Source organism: Mchenga conophoros, linkage group LG11 (assembly GCF_057382185.1).
Source record: "Mchenga conophoros isolate Kocher_MC1m ecotype Shallow Benthic linkage group LG11, M_conophoros_male_GT1.1, whole genome shotgun sequence".
NCBI lineage: Eukaryota > Metazoa > Chordata > Actinopteri > Cichliformes > Cichlidae > Mchenga > Mchenga conophoros.
Genome location: NC_140536.1, coordinates 37,456,706 through 37,479,231, shown reverse-complemented (window position 1 = coordinate 37,479,231; position 22,526 = coordinate 37,456,706). Strand labels below are relative to the sequence as shown.

General features: G+C 44.6%; 1 protein-coding gene across 1 annotated transcript; it reads right to left on the bottom strand.

Moving 5' to 3' along the window:
* Positions 1 to 18: 18 nt before the first annotated feature.
* Positions 19 to 21,927, bottom strand: plin6 (perilipin 6). The gene is made up of 8 exons (XM_085292807.1): positions 21,864 to 21,927; positions 19,531 to 19,570; positions 18,994 to 19,192; positions 18,821 to 18,903; positions 17,925 to 18,162; positions 14,586 to 14,767; positions 2,916 to 3,182; positions 19 to 2,832 (listed from the first exon to the last, which is right to left on the bottom strand). The coding sequence occupies exons 1-8, from the start codon at positions 21,917 to 21,919 to the stop codon at positions 2,422 to 2,424; spliced, it is 1,476 nt and encodes a 491-aa protein (XP_085148933.1). The 5' UTR covers positions 21,920 to 21,927; the 3' UTR covers positions 19 to 2,421.
* Positions 21,928 to 22,526: the final 599 nt, after the last annotated feature.

The following is a 22,526-nucleotide window of genomic DNA, read 5'->3' as shown; positions in this document are numbered from 1 at the left end:
CACCCTTGGTCCAGAAGCTCTTGGTCAAACAATGATTTTTAATGAACACACGTGTAGGAAGAATAATCTGTACACAGACAGGAATTAATCTTCAACTTAATCAAAGCATAAACAGATATTTTATAGCATCAGGGTTTGATTTACTGACGCCCCTTCATGCATCACAGATACATTTTATACATAGATCAGATCAACACCACAATGACTTTTAACCCAGAAGATCATCTTCTATTTTCATGGCTGGTACTTTCCGTTCTTGTCTTAAAGTGAATTGTTCCTCTTTCTTGCCGAGACATGACTAATCTCTCCTCTAAATAAATCTAACTCATGTGTGTGTGTGTGTTGACCCCACATGCTCTTTCTCAATTCACCTGTTGCACTTCTGACCTTTCACCAGACCAGAGGCTCACTGAGACTATATGTATGTCTTCTACTAAATAAATGTTTTAACCAAGAACCTCTACTAAAACCTTAATATGAAATGACCTGATATAAGTGTTTTGTAAGCATGTACTGCAATTCCTTCTATGGCTCCAAGTCACTTGCACAATAGATTGTCCGGACATCGCGCCGAACAAAGCTTCCAACCCCCAATTAATTGACCGAGCTCCAACTCTTTAATAAGCACAGATATGCATTGTGTATAAAATAGTCATAACTGCACCTGGAATACAAAGTTAACATAATAACTGTATGCATAACATCTTAAGGCCTTCTTAAAGCTATCTGTTACATTGTTAAAGCCTCGTCTTAGCCTGCTGCTCAAAATAACTTTCACTTCTGCAAAACTCTCCAAGCCTGTTTCCTGTCCTGTTACTTTTAGCCTTTCTGAAAGACACACTGTTTAAACCTCTAAACGCAATATAAACTCCAGATTATATTATTAATGCAATGGTAATGATGACAATTATTTAACAATAGCAGTAAAATAATTTCCCTGCTCCACACTCCCTCTCGCGACCTCTGGTGTTCCAGAGGTCGCAATACATTGTGTCCTCGCTCAGACCCTCTCTAGCCGTCCTCTGGCTCAACCAGCTCCCATTCGAGAACACTCCATGTGTAAGCTTAGGTTTTCTCGGTCCCTCTCTTTTGGTTCATGAGGCCTCGAGATCTCCAGCATCCTCGCCCCTCCTGTGGTCGCCGAGATCTTCTGCAAAGGAAACAAAACACCTTTTCCTGCACCTCCCTAACTTATCCTATTTGGGACTCTGTAATCAAAAGCATGATCCTAATTATGTTCTTAACTTATTGACTTGTATTTATATATATTCTTCAACGTTACTCATCCCTTTAAAACTCTTTAAGCCCTGCTTTTACGTCCGGTTGCTCGCTCTATTTTTCCCTTATCTGATCATCAACATCCTGTGCACAAACTGTCCACCTTTTTAACAAAAAATCATTAGAACCAGCCTATTCTACTAAAAGCTCCAAAAGAAAAACAACCACTTTAATCAATTAAGTTTAAGCATATAAGCAATTACTCCTGTATACATTTCATCATAGCTAAATGCTGCCTAAAAACAACTCCTATGTGTTAACTTCATTTTAACCTCACATTTCCTATGTTATAACCTGTTTTTGGTATAGCCTTTTTGTTTCATTTTGCTCCTTTTAATGTAACAATACCTTCTAATTCTAATTTATCAGACTTAACCAAAATATATGCTTTCCTTCCTCTTTGGTCCTTCTTTAAGTTCAGGAAATTATTTTACTGCTATTGTTAAATAATTTCCCTGCTCCACACTTTGCATCAGTGCTTGATTATCAGGAGCAAAACACAAAATAACATCATAACCAAGCTGCACGTTGACCAAAAAAACAAAACAGCTTTCAGTCACATCTCATCAACTCTGTGACTGGAAAAAGGTTATGAAATGTGGCTAAAGGCTTCTTGCTTCTTCTACAAAGCAAAGCAGATTATGAACAGCATACATTTAACATATTTGAAAGAATTGTGAAATAAATATAGAACATTTTCTGCTAAATGTGAAACAGATCTGGGATTATTTGGGACTTTGTGGCTCGACATTAAACCCAATTAAACCTAATGACAGAGTTTTCTCTGGAATTACATTGATGCAGGCTGATACTCTAGATTCATGTGACGGTGTTTTTTGGGAGGCGTCCCATACGAATCGGTCTTGGGCCCTTTTTTATTTCTTCTGTCTTAAAAACCTCCTTTAGGAAACCTCTTGTAGGTTTTGCATGTTGCCGCCTGTCCACAGCGAGAACGGCGTCAGCGATCAAATGATAATTTGGTGACAGCTTTGCGGCTGAACACGAACGCACAAACCAGCAGCAGCTGAGGCAGGTTCGTCTGATCATCCAGGACTGAGGTGGCCGGCTGTAATCGCTCGGGGGTCGGGGTCAAAGGCCGCGGTCGGTGGGGGATAAGGGTGGGGTCAAACCTCAGCGTGGTGTTTAGGAGTCGGTTGTTTCTGTAGCGTTGGCAGCATTTTCGGAGGAGTTGGGGGTCAGGTACTCGAAGGCCTTCTGGCTCTGGGAGACGAACTGTTTGAGCGGGGCGAGGAGCAGCTCGGCGGCAGATGGCCGTCGAAGGGCGGCGCCTTCGGAAGGGAGGGGCGTGCCCTCCACCTCTGCGGCTTGGGGCTCCTTTAGACTCGAGCGACGACAGCCATTAGTTGGGTCGGGGCTCACAGGACCCCCGGAACCTCGTGCAGTGCGGGAGTACAGGCTCCGGCGGCGGCGAGGACGGCCGTCCATGGCCTTCAGGAAGAGGCTGTTACTGGAGCCACGACGAGACGAGTTGTCGGATACAAGCTCCTCTTGGTTCAAGAATTCCTCCACCTCCTGAGGAGATGGCTTCTGCAGCTGAAAACAAATGGGGAGTGGAGTTGGAAATCCCGACATGTCTCAGGTGTGTTACAGGTGTGTTGCAGGTGCTTTCTACTCACCATGTTGTAAAGTGGTGTGGTGTTGAACACGAACTGAAGGATGATCTTGGCCACTTCCCTCAGCTCTTGAAGCAGCTCCTGGATTTGGAGGGGTACTGCTCGGACCAGACGAACCACACGCAGCTCTGCCAACATGGTCGTCCGAACTCTGACCGCATTCAGAGAGGCCTCTCTGAGGGCCTCTGCTTGGTACACCAGCGCCACCAGGAGGCCCTGCAGGAATTGCAGCAGGTCACCGGACAACTTGAGGACCCGAAGCAGACCAACCTGCAGGGAACAGGTGCTGTTGTTAGAACATCCATGAATCTTGTGTCTCTTCAGCAGTAAACTTACTAAAATGGTGAATGAACTCGGAAGAATTCGACTTTTTCACTCCTCTAGCTGCTTTGTTCTTCAGCTTCTGTCTTTTCACCTCCTTTAACTTTTCTGTCACATAAACCAGAATTCCTTACAGCTGTTTTACAGTAAACACATACATGTATCTGTTAGTAGCCTAAACATGACCCATCATGGACAGGTGCAATGGACCTATGCATGGCTAACACATTCAACAATTCTGAGACCAGGAGGAGACACAAACCCAACCTCATGGGGTCATAAGCTACTCCCAGTCCCAGTTCCAAGCCTGGATCAATGAGAAGGTGGATCAAACATGCAACACCATCTGGGAACAGATCACAGTACCCGAGGATCTCCAGGATTTAGTTTTTGGTGTTATTATGAAGAAAGTTCGCAAACAGCTTGATTGAGTTCCTTTACCCCGGTGATGAATTCTGATCTGTGTAGTGAAATACTGTGTTACTGTTCAGTGGGGCCTCTCTGCACTTTCCTTAAATCTGTAATAAGTGAGTGCCATACCCGAACTGGGACACTCGTGTCCTTTCGTTGGCATAAACTCTCCGTAAACCTCTCAGAGTTTACGGAGACAGCAAATTTTCTGGGACACAACGGGGGAGAAAAATTGGACCGGTACCAGCTGGAAGCAGAGCGACACGTGAGGACACAGAAAGCAACGCGTGAGGAGGGATTGCTCAGGAACAAAGACGGCAGGAACAGCAGGAATGAGATGAGGGCCCGTCTGTCACACGTCCCCAAATGTAATCAGTGATGCATTTATTTTGTGGAGGAAAAGCACTGAATTAACTACACTCACATGTGAAAGGACTCCAGTTTGTACTGGTATTTAGAAGAACCATGCCTCCAGCTGAATACTTCTTTTGAAGACTATAAACTAATAAAAAATATCTTGTTTCAGGATCACAGTGACACGTAATCTGGTCCATAAGCAACAGCTTCAAACCTGGAATTTGGGCTCTTAGATGATAAAAACATCCATTCATTTATTTCGCCTGCCTGTAAACTCGTGGCAACACTGCATTATGTGGATGAAAGTTCAGTAATAAGAGGAATTATGTTTGTTTGCCTCACTCCAGAAAGGCTCACAGCAACAATCTGCATCACTTACTTAAAAGGAAAAGGATCAAAGTGTAATTATACATCAGGACACTGATTGTTTCCTGTCCGACGTTCACTCCACACTGTCTAGATTTTCCCCTACCTGCAGTAGCCGCACACACAGACAACCTTCCATCCCATCATCCTTTATGTGAAACATCATTTCCTTTCTCATTTTTCTTACTTCCCTCGCCACCTTCTCTTTTATACTTGCTGCTTTCCTTCTGCGCTCCCTTTTCCTCTTCCTTGCCTCGTCTGCATTTACTTCGTCTCTGCAGGTTAAACACTCAGGGCTCACCGAGAGACAAAACTCTGTCTAATTTAGATTTGGGCCAATGTAATTGCATATAACATACATACAACACAAACTGCAGATACGTTTGGATGCTGTGTAAAATGTAAACAAAGTATGAATGCAATAATTTGCACATCTCATAAACTCATATTCGAACTGAGATATTTTACTATTTCATGAAAAGTATTCGCAGCAAAAAAGTTGGGAGAAAAGCAAGTGGTGCTAAAAATAAACAGCAGGAGGAACATTTTGGAATTTATGCTTCCAGTCTTTGGTCCTGTTTATTGGAGTGACAGCTGACTGAGCATCAGCCGACCAATCAGAGACAAGCCAGGATGCGTAACGAGATATTTACGCAGAGATTGTTGTTTTTCTCTCCGAATACAAAATGTTCTCAGGTCTGTCCTGGGAAATTTGGGGTTCGGGTATTTGGGTCAAACTGAGACAGCGGGCCGTGACCTTCTGTGCTGCTGACAAACAGCCACTTGAACACGTGAGCGCACAGCGACAGGCTAATGAGGCGGCTGATTGCTGCTGACACAACAACATGTTGACCAGCTCACCTGCAGAGACACGTCCTCATTAGTCTGAATGAAACAGGACGGCTGCGCCCACAGCCGAGCCTCAGAAATGTGACCAGCCTGTGCTTATAAGTCACACTGTGGAGGAGATGACAGGCTTTTGCAGGGTCACTGCGACGTGCCTTTCACAGCACGGCCAGATACCAGCAAGAAGAAACAAACTGCTCACTGGTGAAGTAAAAACACCACAGAAGCCTTTCATGTTTCACAGGGGAAAGGATAGAGTTCAGTGTTTCCTCACACCAAAGATGCTTTTGATAAAAGACTCATTAAAACTCAAAGAGCTGAAACATTTTAGGGCATCCAACTCGTTTTATCGCTCCTCACTACTTCTACTGCATGCGGTGAATCACGATGCTTCAGTTCAGAAGGCTGCACCAAAACTGTGAAGGTCTTTGCTTTCCCGTGGTGCTGCACGCAGTAATGGTGCTATCAAAGCAGCAACACGTGGAGCTTCAGCAGCAGGTCTAATTCAATCAGTTTGATTTTATAAAACCAAATCACAACAACAGACGCCTCAAGGCGTTTTATACGGTAAGATAGAGACCTACAATAACACTGGGCGCAGTCAGTGTTTGGCTCAGTGATCAGGACGACGTAATGCACAAACACAATCTAGACAAACATTGTCACGTTTCTGCCTTTCATTCAAATAACTTCACAATCCTCTGTGTGCATCTTTACACACACACACACACACGTCGGGTATTCATATCATTTTGGTCCCCACAAAGATTCAATTTATTTTTATTTATACAGCGCCAAATTACAACAAAAGTCACCTCAGGGTGCTTTATAATGTCAGGTAGATCCTACAATACTACATACAGAGACAAACCCAACAATCATATGACGCCCTATGAGCAGCACTTTGGCGACAGTGGGAAGGAAAAACTCCCTTTTAACAGGAAGAAACCTCCGGCAGAACCAGGCTCAGGGAGGGGCGGGGCCATCTGCTGTGATTGGTTGGGGTGAGAGAAGGAAGACAGGATAAAGACATGCTGTGGAAGAGAGACAGAGGTTAATAACAGATATGATTCAGTGCAGAGAGGTCTGTTAACACATAGTGAGTGAAGAAGAAAAACTCAATGCATCATGGGAATCCCCGGCAGCCTACATCTATTGCAGCATAACTAAGGGAGGATTCAGGGTCACCTGGTCCAGCCCTAACTATATGCTTTAGCAAAAAGGAAAGTTTGAAGCCTAATCTTGAAGATATGAATATCAAGATGTGTTTTGAGTGCGAATTATCATTTGCATTAAAGATAAAATTGCATTAATGGTTTAGGAATGATCTAAACTCCTGAGTTTAAAGGTACTTAAACAATTGACTGACAGGCAGTTGAAGTGAAGGTGGCCGTTATTACCATGAAAAACCAAAATTAAACCAAAATAAGAACAGCAAAAATCCACAATCTGCTTAAAAAGTCTCAAAAAGAAGGAATCCACCAACGGGATCAGCAACACTGAAAGGTCTGAAACACACAGGAGACAAATCGTGGTGCAGACGTCTTTCCTTGTTTAAGAAAACCTCCGCACAACATGGGAGCGAGTGAACGCGATGATGAGGTCTGAATCGGGACATGAGTGGAAATACAGAGTTTACGATAGACTGCACTCCACTGAAGAACAAGAAGGACAGACCCGACTTAGGAAAACTTGGATTAGCCAGAAAAAAAGCCGGCACAGAAACCAAGATGAAGTTGGAGCTGAACGATGGGAAAAGCTGAAGCAGACACCAGCAGGGTGATGGCGTGGGCATGAATGGCAGCAGGTGAAAGCGCCTCACAGTTTAGACTGACTAGTATTAAAGTAGTTAAACCAGTCCTTAAAATTAAAGTTAGTCTGTCCAGTTATTGTACATAAAAATGAATGAAAGTCCAGAACAATTCATGACAAATTTTAAACTCCTTGAAGTGACGCTGACAGTCTGCACTTGTGATTTAAACTGTCCTGTAGAGGCAACGCTACAAAAACTGCTTCTGTACAAACACTGAGTGTAGTGTAATGAGTGTTTCTCAGTGTAGCGTAAAGTAACAGGTTGCATCTGTGAAACACAGTTAAAATCACCCACAGATAAACTTCTCATTGTGCACTTTGAGGGCAGAGGCTGAATATCATGATGTAGATCTGTGTCGCTCTGCATGTCGCTGATGATGTTTTAAACAAGCTGAGGCCGTGAGTCTGAGCAGACCACACTCGGCCGTTATCGCCCCATCAGCTCAGACGCTCCACGCGGCACGTAGGCAGCGAGCTCCGCTTAGATTACAGCCGTCTGCTGAGGAAGCACATCCATTTATCTTTAATGGAGCTCATTTTCCCGAAGGCAGGAGACTCCCATCTGTGTGCCATCAATCCATCCCTCGCTATTCAGAGAACACTTGTGTTTTCTTTAACAGCAGGACATCTAAACTGACGCTGATATTTATTTTCTGTTCTCATCCACACCCTAAAAAACATTTACACGTGAGGCCCGGAGGCCAAAGTCAAAGTGACCTCGGAGATGTCTTTATGAGCCGTTTCCTGTTGTCATTACAGCGCCGTGAATACAGGTGTGCCTGCAACACCTGCACCGAGCAGGCTGGAGCTTCCTCCCATTGCTTTCATTCATGTTTTAGTGTCGAGTCACGTTTTCTCTCTTTGGATTCTTCTCGTTTAAAATTCTTCTCAATTTATCTGCTCACATAACAACGCTAATCTGTACTCGATCAAACTGAGTCTGATGTGCGTGTGTGTCCAGTCATGTAGCTGCCGCCAACACACACACACACACACACACACACACACACACACACACACACACACACACACACACACACACACACACACACACACACACACACACACTTTGGCGCTCCCAGGTGTAATGAGCACACATGTAGGTGTCTGAGAAACATCCTGCCGCTCTTATCCTGTCTGACGTTTCATATTTCAGTTTGTAGGGCTGTTGTTCAGGTTTCTATGTTCTCAGTTTTAGGACTTTCTGGACAAACTGGCCAAAATGTTCCAAGATTCTTAAGTTGGAACATTTCTGACTTGTCAGGCGTGCATGAGGTGTTTTTTAATGTCTTACGTCCCATTTTAAGTGCAGTTTCATCCCACAGCTTCTGGGATGGTTTCATTGGTTTGCACAGTCACTTCTGAATCATGTTTCTTCAGGTTTATTGGATATTTTATGTTGAATTGGATAAAAAGAAAAGAAAGACACTTTGAACAGGTTGGACTTTTGTATCGGAAACTTCGCGTGTCGACCTCTGAACCCTCAGACAGACCTGTGTGTTGGGCTAATTTGCTTTCATTTTTTAACAACTGGTCCTCACAGAGCTAGATAAACGAGACCACTCGTCTTACAGCAGCTGCTTCACGTCTCCTCGTTTGTTTGTTCTGGACGGCAGAAGATTTCTATCATGGTGAAAATGACAGAAACGTTTGTTTTAGGGAAGAGCTTGCTGCCGCCGCCTCTCAGCGATAAACGCTGGTCCCAGCCTGAGAGTCATAAAAGCTGCTGGGAGGAGAAACGTGGGGGTTTTAGGATAAACTGAGGAGGACGAGTCAAAGGTGAACGCTACTGTAGAACATCTGACCAATGTTGTTCATTAATGCTGCTTTAATATACCTGTTCCGTATTAGTATGCTGCGCATGCACGCAGTGAGACGGGAAGCAAGAGGAGGGGACCCGCCCCCTGGAATGGAATGACTAACGTGTAATGGTTGCTTTGTTTCGAAGTAAATGATGCTCGATGATATTCACGAACCCTGAGTCATTATTGAACGACAAACATGGTGTCAGAAGTGGGATCATTTCCAGAAATGCTGCAAGTCATCACAAACACGGCAATTCAAAAAGAGACCCGTAAACCACATTGAAATGCAGGCGCACGGCAGCGATGAAGAAATGTTCTATGTGAATGGAATTGACATAGACACTATAAATCCCTGCTTTCCATACAAGAATGACATTTTCACCACGGTGCATATTAATGGAAAACCCTTAGAGCTCAAAGTGGACACTGGCGCCAAATGTAATGTCATGCCAGCTAACCTTTTTGAACAACTGAGACATGATGAAAAACTCATGCCATCACAAAACACTAAACTGGTGGCATATGGGGGAGAGGAAATTCAAACAGCTGGCACAGCAACACTCTCATGCCACTCTGCAGGCAAGGACTACCCTCTGCAGTTCTTCATAGTGAAACGAGACGTACAACCCCTACTTGGCTTACCAGACTCACTTCACTTACAATTAATCACACTAAACAAAGAAGTCCACCATGTGACTAAGGAAGTGGAAAGCACCTTTTCAGAACAGATCTTCTCAGAGTATTCAGACCTCTTCGAAGATAAACTTGGTAAACTTCCGGTTATCTATTCCATGAAAATAGACCCAGAAGTCACACCAGTAATAAAGCCAGCACGCAAAATACCAGTTCCAATGCTAGACAAGGTTAGAGCAGAATTAACCCGTATGGTCGAGTTGGGTGTGATCACCCCTGTCACAGAGCCAACAGAATGGGTGTCGTCCATGGTGGCGACCCACAAGAAAAATTCAGATGAGATCAGACTCTGCATCGATCCAAGAGACTTGAATAAAGCACTAAAACGCCCACATCATCCTATGCGTACTATAGAGGAGATAGCCGCCCAAATGCCTAACTCCAAAGTCTTTTCCGTCTTGGATGCGAAATGCTCCTTTTGGCAGATAACACTTGACCACCAATCATCCATGCTCACAACTTTCAGCTCACCGTTTGGCAGATTCCGCTTTCTAAGAATGCCATATGGAATAAACTCAGCCAGTGAGGTGTTCCAGCGTGCAATGGAGCAGATCTTTGCTGGATACCCCTGTGCTATCATTGTCGATGACATACTCATCGGTGGAAGAGATATGAAAGAGCATGAACACAATCTCAGAAAAGTACTCGACCGTGCAAGGGAAGTCAAGCTGAGACTTAACCCCCTGAAGTGCAAATTCAGTCTCAAAGAAGCCTGCTACGTTGGCCACGTCTTCACAAGCGAGGGCTTGAAGCCTGACCCAGCAAAGACCAAAGCAATTGAAAAGATGCCCACACCTGAAAACGTCACAGCTCTCCAACGCTTCTTAGGGATGATTAATTACCTAGGAAAGTTCATTCCTAATTTCAGCGAGCTTTCAGCCCCACTTCGGGAGCTAACGTGCAAAGACGTACAGTGGTGTTGGCTCAAGCAGCATCAAGATGCATTCGATGCTTTAAAACGAAGCCTGACCAGTCCTCCTACCCTCAGATACTACGACGTAAAGAAACCCGTCATGCTAACGTGTGACGCATCGCAGCATGGACTCGGGGCTGCATGCCTCCAAGAAGGCGCCCCGATTGCCTACTCATCTCGTACTCTGACACAGACAGAAACGCGCTATGCGCAGATTGAGAAGGAGCTTCTTGCGGTCGTATTTGGTTGTTCCAAGTTTAATGATTACATCTATGGGAAACAAATCCAAATTGAAACCGATCATCAGCCATTAGTCACTATCTTGAACAAGCCAATACATTCAGCTCCAGCCAGACTGCAACGCATGATGCTTAGGCTGCAAAAGTACAACTTTCAGATAGTGTACAAAAAAGGCTCGCAGATGTACCTCGCCGACACTTTATCCCGTGCTCCCACAACCTCGACGGATCAGAACAGTGATGAAACAGCTGACTACGAGATCATGTCGATCCAGCAAATCTCTTCTTACAGGCTGATGCAGCTAAAGGAACACACTGCCTCAGATCCAGAGCTACAGAAACTGAGCACTGTCATAATGAGAGGATGGCCTTGCAGACAAACTCAGCTGCCCACAGAACTTCGTCAATACCACCCATATCGAGACGAACTCACTCTAGAAGATGGCATTGTCATGAAAGGGCTGAAAACAGTGATTCCTAAATCTTTGCAAAAAGATTATATCGTCATCCTCCACAGAGGGCACCCAGGCATGGAAGCTACTAAACGCAGGGCCCGTGGCATTGTGTTTTGGCCCACAATGACAGCAGATATTGAGCAAGAAACAGCTGCGTGTCCAGTGTGCAACAGCACAAGGCCACATCAACAGAAAGAGCCGTTAAAGCTACATCCAGTGCCGGACCTACCCTGGTCAACCGTCGCCACCGACATCTTCGAGTGGAACGGACAACATCACCTGGTTGTAGTCGACTCTTACTCAGGTTGGTTCGAAGTAGACCTGCTTCCAGACCTAACCGCCAACACTGTCATCACAAAGCTCAAAAGACACTTTTCTGTCCATGGCAGCCCGCACAAAGTAATATCAGACAACGGCACTCAGTTCACCAGCCAACGCTTTGCAGACTTTGCTTCAGCATGGGACTTTGTTCATGTGACAAGTAGCCCAGAATACCCGCAGGCCAATGGATTGGCTGAACGTGCGGTTCGCAGTGCAAAGCAGTTGATGGAAAGATCAAAGAGAGATGGAACGGATGTCTTCCTTAACCTACTCAATCTCCGCAACGTGCCACGAGACAACACATTAGGTTCCCCAGCTGAAAGGCTGATGTCAAGACAGACGCGCACGACCCTACCCGTGTGTAGACGTCTGCTCGTTCCCAGCCCCAAAAGCAACAGAACAGTTAAAACAAACCTACTTCACAAGCGCCAGGCACAAAAGAGATACTATGACAAGTCCAGCAGACCCCTCCGCCCCCTCATGCCAGGTGAGGTTGTGCGGATGCAAACGCGTCAAGGACATGACTCCTTAGGAACCATCAAGGAAGCCCGCGAAGAGCCCAGATCGTACATCGTCCAGTCAGGAGCTGGAGAGTACAGGCGAAACCGCAGACATATCCTCCCAGTCTCTGAACCGCCACCACCACACGGAGATTCCCGTGATGATTACACCGCAGCCCAACCACCTACCACTGACTCCCCACAGCACATCCAAGAACCCGTGACACAAACCGACGAACAAACACATAGCCACACGCAACACTTCACACAAGCCCCAGTCCTGTCGCCCGGCACGTGATGCTTACATCACACGATCTGGGAGGGTCTGCAAACCAAACCCCAAGTATGAACACTAAGGCGTAAGAGATGGACAGTAACACAAAAAAAAAAAAAAAAAAAAAAAAAAGTGGACAGTACAAGTGATGTGATGTCAGCAAAGTTAAATGCTCTCCGTGTCCTTACCAATGACACAGTTCAAGGTGTGAAGTAAGTTGTTAATGTTTAGGCTAGAATGTTATGATATGGACATGTTGTTAACGTGTTATTGCTAAAGGTGTTGTTAGCAGTTTATACAGCCATAAGCTAAAGAGAGGGGATGTAGAACATCTGACCAATGTTGTTCATTAATGCTGCTTTAATATACCTGTTCCGTATTAGTATGCTGCGCATGCACGCAGTGAGACGGGAAGCAAGAGGAGGGGACCCGCCCCCTGGAATGGAATGACTAACGTGTAATGGTTGCTTTGTTTCGAAGTAAATGATGCTCGATGATATTCACGAACCCTGAGTCATTATTGAACGACAAACAGCTACTAAAAATAACACAGAAAACTAAAAGCTTTAACCTCCTAGGACCTGGCGTCCACATATGTTGACATCACATTTTGGGTTATTTAGACCAAAATACTCAATTTTGCTCTACAAGGGCCTGATATCCACTTACGAGGACATTATATGCTACTCTTCTATCAAAATTTAAAATGAATATCCTCATATGTGGCTCTTATTTTTGTTAGAAACAAAAATTAGGCAAAAAAAAAATCTGCTAATTCTTTGTTTTTACATTCATCAGGACCCAATCAGCCCAAATATCAAAGAGAAATTAAAAATGCTGCTGTGGAAGAGTTCGGGTCTTAGGAGGCTAAATAACTGAAACTAACATTAACAACAAAACGAGAACACACTGGACTCAAATTATCTCAGGACACAGAAACGTGCAGTTTAGTTTGGCCCAGGTGGACATATTTCCTCATGTGCTCGTCATAATTATGAGGACTTTTGTTTGTATTTTTAAAGTGTGACTGTCACAGTCAGTTCCTCACATTCAAACATAAAGACAGGTTTAAAGTAAAAACCTGGAAAGTGTGATTGACAGATACTTATCATCATCATCATCATTAGAAAAGGTTTAAATGTTTTAATTCCTCTGGTGACATCAGCCCCAGGGTCCTGAAGTCCTGTTTTTTGACCTTGTGATGTGTTTTTTCATCATCGCCTTCGTGGTGTTTTAAATCGATGGGACCATCAAACTTCGAGGTTGTTGGCTGTTGTTGTTGTTCGATAATCCTCCTTTGTGAGTCTTAAAATACGCAATGTTTACAAAACTGTCTAAAACGTTTATTCAGTATCATGTGAAACACGCGGCCGAGCCCAGAGAAGCTAGGAGATCATAGATATCGCCCCCTGCTGGTCATAAGTCAGAAGACAGGACCTGGAAGCTACGTCCAAGTTGTTATACTTTTATCCCAACTCTTGAGGCGATCGTGGCTCAAGAGTTGGCAGTTTGTCTTGTAATCGGAAGGTTGCCGGTTCGAGCCCCGGCTTGGACAGTCTCGGTCGTTGTGTCCTTGGGCAAGACACTTCACCCGTTGCCTACTGGTGGTGGTCAGAGGGCCCAGTGGCGCCAGTGTCCGGCAGCCTCGCCTCTGTCAGTGCGCCCCAGGGCGGCTGTGGCTACAATGTAGCTTCATCACCAGTGTGTGAATGTGTGGATGACCGGATGTGTAAAGCGCTTTGGGGTTCTTAGGGACTAGTAAAGCGCTATACAAATACAGGCCATTTATCATTTATCTGCAGCCCAAACTCAGCTGGGGGATTGATTTTATCAATCAAATTACTGGATATGATTCAGATTACATGGAATGAATCCTGCACTATAAGGTCCAGATGTGCCCCAGCTGGGCAGTGTAGTAGTGTGCCCATAGAAGCCCCTTTCTGAGGCCCCAAAGGACAAAGTTGCGGTGAGCACAGCCACTCAGGTCAGTGTGGGATAAGTGTGGGTTTTTTCTGCCCACACAGGCCCACAGTTCACCCACAGCTACCAAAAGTGGGTCCACGCGAGGATGTCTGCTGGGTATGTGAAAGAATTTCTAAGAACTCACGCTCTCTGGACTTGCCATTTCGTTGGGGGAACTGTTGAGATCCTCCAACATGTTTAGATGTAGTTTAGTTTAGATTTGGTTCCTCTTTTAGGTTTATGTGGATTAGATCCCAGGTCTTCCGGACCTTAAAATGAATCTGATTTCTTCTCTCACTGGCATTCAGGTTGCCTAAACAAACCCCACAACTCTGTCGTGTTTCCTTTCACGTTAAACATCACACACCGAGTTCTGCGGGAGTTTGGTTTGCTCTCACCTTGTCGGCAGCGTCTCCCATCGCCCTGACGGCTCTCTGCAGCTGCTCTCTGATCTTCATCAGGCGGTGATAAAGCTGCAGGCTGAGAGTCAGCAGGAGGCTGCGGACCCTCGTCCACATACTGGGCTCATCGCCATCGTCTTCACTCTCGTACTGCTGCACCCTCAGCTCCCATTCCTGACCTGATGGATGGCAGAGACGTTCAGAGGCAGAAGGCTTTGCATTCATAAAGATAGGTTACAGCAAGCAGCCATCAAAAGTAACGTTTGTAGAACTCGTGCTGAACTGGAGTCTGGGCAGGACGTGCATTTCACATGACATTAAAGCATGTTCAGAAACTTCATGTCTGGTCTCATTTCCTGGTGTGGCCCTTGCATTTGACGCCCCTGACCTACAATAAGAAGATTTTAAAAACACTTTCGGTGACACAGCTCAAATGTCCTCGCTGTTTTAAAATTCCAACCAGGCCTCACATAGATATAAAGACAAACGGTAAACACACTCAGTCTAGAAATTTCCTCAGAGTGTCACATGAAGTGAGGTTTTGATCCTGTCACCTTCAGTGTTATGTGACACTGAGGACTCTGCTCTCTGATTGGTTCGTTGGCTATTATCAGCATAAAGAGCTGAAGTCGCCAGCAGCAGTTTGGGGAGTCAGCAGAGCTTCGGCTCCCTCTGCTGGTTGAATTCTGCAGAAAAATATCCCACACGCAGACACAGGCTGTATCCCAATTCAGGGTCTGCAGCCTTAAAGTATGCAGCCTCAACGATCCTCAAGGGCCGCGTACTAAAAGACCGCTAAGGCCGGAAGTGCAAGGCTTGTGAAATGGGACGGTCTAGCCTCCGTTGCGCTGCCCAGGTTGCCTAGCAACCATGATACTAACAGCTGGAAACGTGTCATACAGCTTTGTTTGACAGAAATGAAGGAGAAAATCTTTTGTTCATTTGTTTCTTTCTACATGAGCTTTGATCATTCTCTGTAAGATTAAGCTCAGCTATTGAACGGCGTATATTTTAAAGTAAAGGCTTTAAAACCAAGTTAGTGCAAACGTCACTAATGTCACATAACTTCGCCGACATTCAATTCAATTCAATTTTATTTATATAGCGCCAAATCACAACAAAAGTCGCCTCAAGGCGCTTCATAGATACAGAGAAAAACCCAACAATCATATGACCCCCTATGAGCAGCACTTTGGCGACAGTGGGAAGGAAAAACTCCCTTTTAACAGGAAGAAACCTCCGGCAGAACCAGGCTCAGGGAGGGGCGGCCATCTGCTGTGACCGGTTGGGGTGAGAGAAGGAAGACAGGATAAAGACATGCTGTGGAAGAGAGACAGAGGTTAATAACAGATATGATTCAATGCAGAGAGGTCTGTTAATACATAGTGAGTGAGAAAGGTGACTGGAAAGGAAAAACTCAATGCATCATGGGAATCCCCCGGCAGCCTACGTCTATTGCAGCATAACTAAGGGAGGATTCAGGGTCACCTGGTCCAGCCCTAACTATATGCTTTAGCAAAAAGGAAAGTTTGAAGCCTGATCTTGAAAGTAGAGATAGTGTCTGTCTCCTGAATCCAAACTGGAAGCTGGTTCCACAGAAGAGGGGCCTGAAAACTGAAGGCTCTGCCTCCCATTCTACTTTTAAATACTCTAGGAACAACAAGTAGGCCTGCAGAGCGAGAGCGAAGTGCTCTAATAGGGTGATATGGTACTACAAGGTCATTAAGATAAGATGGGGCCTGATTATTTAAGACCTTGTATGTGAGGAGCAGGATTTTGAATTCAATTCTGGATTTAACAGGAAGCCAAAACAGGAGAAATATGCTCTCTCTTTCTAGTCCCTGTCAGGACTCTTGCTGCAGCATTTTGGATCAGCTGAAGGCTTTTCAGGGAGTTTTTAGGACTTCCTGATAATAATGAATTACAGTCGTCCAGCCTGGAAGTAATAAATGCATGAACTAGTTTTTCAGCGTCACTCTGAGACAGGATATTTCTAACTTTAGAGATGTTGCACAAATGGAAGAAAGCAGTCTTACATATTTGTTTAATATGTGCGTTGAAGGACATGTCCTGGTCAAACATGACTCCAAGGTTCCTCACAGTGTTACTGGAGGCCAAGGTAATGCCATCCAGAGTAAGAATCTGCTTAGATACCGTATTTCTAAGCTTTTCAGGGCCGAGTACAATAACCTCAGTTTGATCTGAATTAAGAAGCAGAAAGTTAGCGGCCATCCAGGTCTTTATGTCTTTAAGACATTCCTGCAGTGTAACTCATTGGTGTGTGTTATCTGGCTTCATGGACAGATAGAGCTGGGTGTCATCTGCATAGCAGTGTAAATGTATGCTATGTCTTCTAATGATGCTGCCTAAGGGAAGCATGTATAATGTAAACAGAATTGGTCCTAGCACTGAACCCTGTGGAACTCCATAATTAACCTCAGTGTGTGAAGAGGACTCTCCATTTACATGCACAAACTGGAGTCTATTAGATAGATATGACACAAACCACTGCAGTGCAGTACCTGTAATACCTACAGCATGTTCTAATCGTCTAATAGGATATTATGGTCAACAGTATCGAACGCTGCACTGAGGTCTAGCAGGACAAGCACAGAGATGAGTCCACTGTCAGAGGCCACAAGACATGTGGCCAACAGTAATGTTTTAATGTTCTTCGTTATTAAACATTTGCACATAAATAAGTGACATCATATTCAGTACTTACTTTTCACAGTTTACTCTTCGGCCGCTCCGCTTCTGCCGTCTGCGGCAGAATTCTCCACACCGACTGCCGCGCTATGAATTGTGGGATATATGGGACCACGAAGTCTACACTGCCACAGCCTTAAAATTCAGGGAAATGAAGGACGCATTTGAGGGCCGCACTTCGAGCAGCCTTTGAATTGGGACAGCCTTCGGCGCGCCGCTGTGACGTAATCGGCCTTGAAATGCGGCCTTTAAGGCTGCAGACCCTGAATTGGGATACAGCCACAGTGTCAAGTACTCCTATCTTTTGCAGACATCTAATCGACATAACGCTTTCCCAGCCCCTGACCTTAACCATGACCCTGACTCTAAAACCACATTTTGAGTCTCAAAAATGCCTTCAAACTTGTGGGGATTTTGCCCCACAAAGATATGTACTCACACTAAAACACACGTTTTCCACAGAAAAAAGTTGATTCTCGATAATCTCGTCTGAAATATGAGCTGCAGGGATGCATTTCTGTGTGATAACACGATAACTACAGGTGAGGCAACATTAGCTTAAATCTCTCAGACTTACAGAAAAATAGCTGTTTTGCCAAAGAGCACTACAACCCTCCTCATACTCACGCAGTGTGGGTGGGAGGGGCAGGTAGTAGGCGGTGGCGTCCTCCACGCGACTCAGCACGTCATCGAGTCCCGACATGGCGGCCTGGCCCACCTGAGTGTTCTGCAGCTGCTGCACAGCCACCCGGCCTACGTTGGCCAGACGCTCCAGCTGATCCAGAGCTGCGTCCAGGCCGTCCACCACCCACAGCTGCACGTCATCCAGGGTCAGGAAGAAGGCGTCCTTCAGGTGAGTCATAACCTGATCAGAGGCAGGCATTTACAGCGATTTAAAGTCCCTGTAACATCAGGCAGCAGCCTTCCCTGACATTGTAAACGGTTTTTAAGAGTCGTCTTTGCACATTAAGCCTTTAACAGCCTCAGAGACACTGCAAATGTTGGAGGAGATCAAACTGATACGATCCACCTGGGGGCAGCTGAAGCATGTGAGACACTTTACAATTATCTACAGTCCTGTTTGGGCCTGCCTAATGAATCTCTTTGAGCTCCAGGTTTGGTTTCCACCACCTCTTCAGAGCAGCTCTCTGTGTGTCGGCTGCTGAGCAGGAAGTGCCCAGAGGCTTTCTCCAGGTGATTTCTGCCCCCAGGTGTCCTGTTCTAGACAAACACCTGAAACTACAACTGAATCCTTTGAGTGATGTCTGAAGGACTTTAAGCTGGATGGAAAAACTACATTTATTACTTTAATTTTACATAAAGGTGATGATTTTAAATGATCCGTGTATAGCCTTTTAAAACAATGCTGAGCCTTTCTTCCGTTGGATCCTGTTGTTTCGACAGCCTGGCTGCTCGCTCGTACTCTAGTGCAGAAATTTACCGTTACCTTAACTGGCAGCGGTGCAAAGAAAAGTTTGTGACATGACCACAACAGAAACATCACATCTGTAGCAGGTACTGACCTCGTCTGTTGACTGGTTCAGGATCGGATAGGTTTTCTCCAGGTGATCAAGACCAACGAGAGCAAAACTGTTGGCAGCATCGACTGTGGAGAACAAGACAAACACGATTCAGAGGCAGCGAAACTGTGATTAGGTGAGATGAAGCTAACGGTGCCAGCAGTGCTGTCACGTACTCTGTGGCTCCAAACTCTGCAGGAGGGGCGTGGCTCGTCTCATGGCCTCTTGGGAAAAGCTGCGAACTCCGACCTCGGCCATTCCTCCCATCAGACCCAGCAGACGGTTGCGAGCTTTGACCCCCGAGTACATCGAAGTCACCATCTGTAACGCTGAGCGAACCAGAGGCAGATGGGAAGCTCTCAGGATGGCATTGGTCTGAAACACGAGGAGGAAAACCGTTACACCTCATCAGGACTACAATGGGGTTTTTTAAAGCTGGAACTGGGAATACTGGAATATTTGGGCATTGGAGCTAAAGCTCCCTCAGGTTATGCAGCAGGACAATGATCCGAGCCCACCTCCACCTCACAAATACTTTTTCACATACTTATATATCGATACAAACACAGATCACGTTGTTCTTTTATTCCCATTCATTCTGTATTTCATCATTTGTTGCTCATGCTTCCACAGATCGAATCCCTTCCTCCTCTTCTGTGGAGGAGCTGGAGAAACGTTTGGGCGAAGCCTAAGTATGTTCGCTCTTAGCTCACCTCATGATCTGGATGAGATGACATTTCTCTTTCGCCAAATCTGAGAAAAAACAAACAGAGGTCACAGATCAGACTCGCCTCCACGACCTTCACATCAGCATGAGGCAGTCAGCTGCCAAGCCTCCACAAAGCTCACGACTGTTCGACCAAAGCCAGCATGAAAATCGTCTTTTCTTCGCACCATCCGCTCCAGCCGCCGAGCACACAGCGGCTCAGACGCAGCACAAAAGCCTTTCTTTAAAACGAGAGCGCAGAGAAACGGCGTGAAGACTTTACAGGGAGAAAATGATCTTGAGTTTGCATCATCTGAGTTTCAGCTTTACAAGTCGTCTCTGTGGAAAATGGAAAGCACCTTCAATAAGTCACCTAAAAACATCACGAGGAAAACTATTGCACCAAAATAAACGTTCTGTATTTCAGACACATAATCAGTATTTTACAGTTTTCTGCATGAGGGAACTTTTTTTGACTTTTTCTTTATTTGTTTGTTGCTGTTTTTGATTTTCAGCAACGTCTATTTAAACTACTCAACATGGATGAAGTGGAAATAATCCCACAATTCAGACTGGGATCATTGGAAATCATCCATCCATATTCTGCCGAACTCTCTTCCAAGGAAACTCATTTGTATCCATGACCTCATCCTTTGGTCGCTACCCAGAGCTTGTGACCATCGGTGAGGGTGGGGATGTAGACTGAGTGGTAAATTGGCAGCTTTGCAACGTTAAAGTTAAGCAGTGACCACAGGTATTAGTTGGGTTACATGCATAGCTGGACTGGCTGGATGAATGAGTTGAAGGGAAGTTATGAGCTGTTTCTGAGAGACAAATAACACCAGGATCCTTTTCTATGTAGCTGACAGCTGGTAACTGTGCAGGGGCGGATCTAGCAAAGTGTTGCCAGGGGGGCAGGTAGGGCATTAACAGGGAGAGGGGGGCACAGAGATATACTTTCTTATTCTCATTTAAAATGTCTCGCTTTAATAAATAATTATCCAAATCTTACAACAAACATTTTCATCTGATGTAAAATGTATAGAAATCCATTATTGTACGTAGTAATTTTTTTAGGGTCCCATCATAATTTCTTCAGAAGGAGCAAAGGTAGTTACTGTTATCTGCAATAAACTTTGAATGAAGAAGTTTGTTGTCCTCCGCACCGCTCAGGTTACGCTGGGCAATAAGATTCTTACTTCACTACAAAGAAATAAGTAAAATAGAATAATTAAATTAAAGAAAATGAACAATACGCAGAAAATAAATAAATTAAAGGATTTACAGCGCACAGAAGTGTAGAGCGGGGTCACAACATAAACTTGGTTCTTATGCAACGGTAAAACATTCAGAACGTACGAGTGTTATTACACAAAAATGTGTTACTGTACAGGCAAAGAAAAGCGGCTGAATATTCCAGTGTGCCAGCACACACACACACACACACACACACACACACACACACACACTCGGGTATTCATATCTTGTGGGGGCATCTAAGTGACGTAATGCTTTCCCCAAACATTACCTAATTGTAACTCTGACACTAAAACCACATTTTGAGTGTAAAAATGCCGTCCAGGATTCTGGTCCCCATTACGCTGTTGGTCCCCTCAAGTCAATTATTAGTTTTTGGTCCCCACAAAGATATGAATACATGCTCAAACACAAAATTTTTATTTCCAGATGATTTAAAAAATTGTCATTTTGTTAACATGAAACATTTTCTTTAACCATGCACTTACTTTTTCTCTAAACACTACTTGTGTAACCGTAAAGCAGGTTAATTTGCCAGGGAGCAAACCACCAACCGTCTGACAGGTGGAAAGTAACCTAGTCAGTTTTGAAGATTAACAAAGACCAACACTGAGCAGTGCTGGTTTTCTAACACTGGAATATTTCTAACATTTTGAGTTATTTTCCAGTGTTAGAAGATCAGCACTGCTCAGTGTTGGTCTTTGTTAATCTTCAAAACTGACTAGGTTACTATTAAACATATAACACTGTCAAAGGTGTAAATTTAACACTCAACAGTGTTGTATTTAACACTCAGAGGACTGGACCCATATAGACACTCTCCAGTGTTAATTTAACACTGGAGATTTTGCTGTGTATGAGAACAGAACAGGTAATAAATGGAGAATTCAAAGCCAACACATAAAAAACAGCATTTAAAGCTGCTGTTTCCCACAGATGAGAAAGGAAACTTCACACAGAGTCCTGAGCTGATCGTCCCAAACTCAGGAAGAGCTTCTGGTGCCTGCAAGCATCAGGTTTTACAAGGCGCCAGTAACAGAGTTTCTGTTTTAACTCTAACACAGACACACAGGAGAGTCTTACCCCATTAGAGGACTGTTGATGAAGCAGCTGAGCCGAGTCACGATGACAAAAATCATGAAGACACTCTGACTTTATAATCTGTAAATAAAGAGTGCTCCTGGGATTTGAGGTTAATAAACAGCGACCAGATTGGCTGGAGCGTGGTGTGATGTCACTGAGGTTTTAGACTTTAATGGGGAAATTGAATGATTGCCCTGCTGTACATGTCTCTGACTAATCAATTACCTCTGAATCAAAAGGGTCATTCAGGGGGAAAGTACAGGAAACTGAGAGCCGAGGGAAACGCAACACAAAATATAAATACTGTAAATCCAGCTGATAGTCACAACGCTCCACCGGAAAATATCAGCAGAAATATCCAGAATAAAGGTAATAATAAGCTGACGAAACTATAAACCAACAACTGATCGAAGCCTTTCAAACAGACGTAAAGTTAAAGACATTAAACTCTTTCTGCAGCACCCTCTGGTGTGTGGTCTATGTTTAGACTTCCTCTAAAACTAAGGCCTTTTTTAAAACATCTAAAATGCAAAATGTTAGTGGAGGACGGGCAGAGCGGCGTTTGCACAGCCACGTCTGCGTTCTGATGTACTGGAGCCACGAGCTGAACGCATAGGAGAGAAGTATTGATCTGATCAGGCTAGTATCGATCCGATACTGTCC

Coding starts and splice junctions, on each gene's coding strand:
- plin6 (XM_085292807.1), bottom strand. CDS start 21,919: ATGATTTTTGTCATCGTGACTCGGCTCAGCTGCTTCATCAACAGTCCT. Junction 18,904..18,993: donor GCAGAGTTTGGAGCCACAGA/GTACGTGACAGC, acceptor TGTTCTCCACAG/TCGATGCTGCCAACAGTTTT. Junction 2,833..2,915: donor CCACACCACTTTACAACATG/GTGAGTAGAAAG, acceptor ATTTGTTTTCAG/CTGCAGAAGCCATCTCCTCA.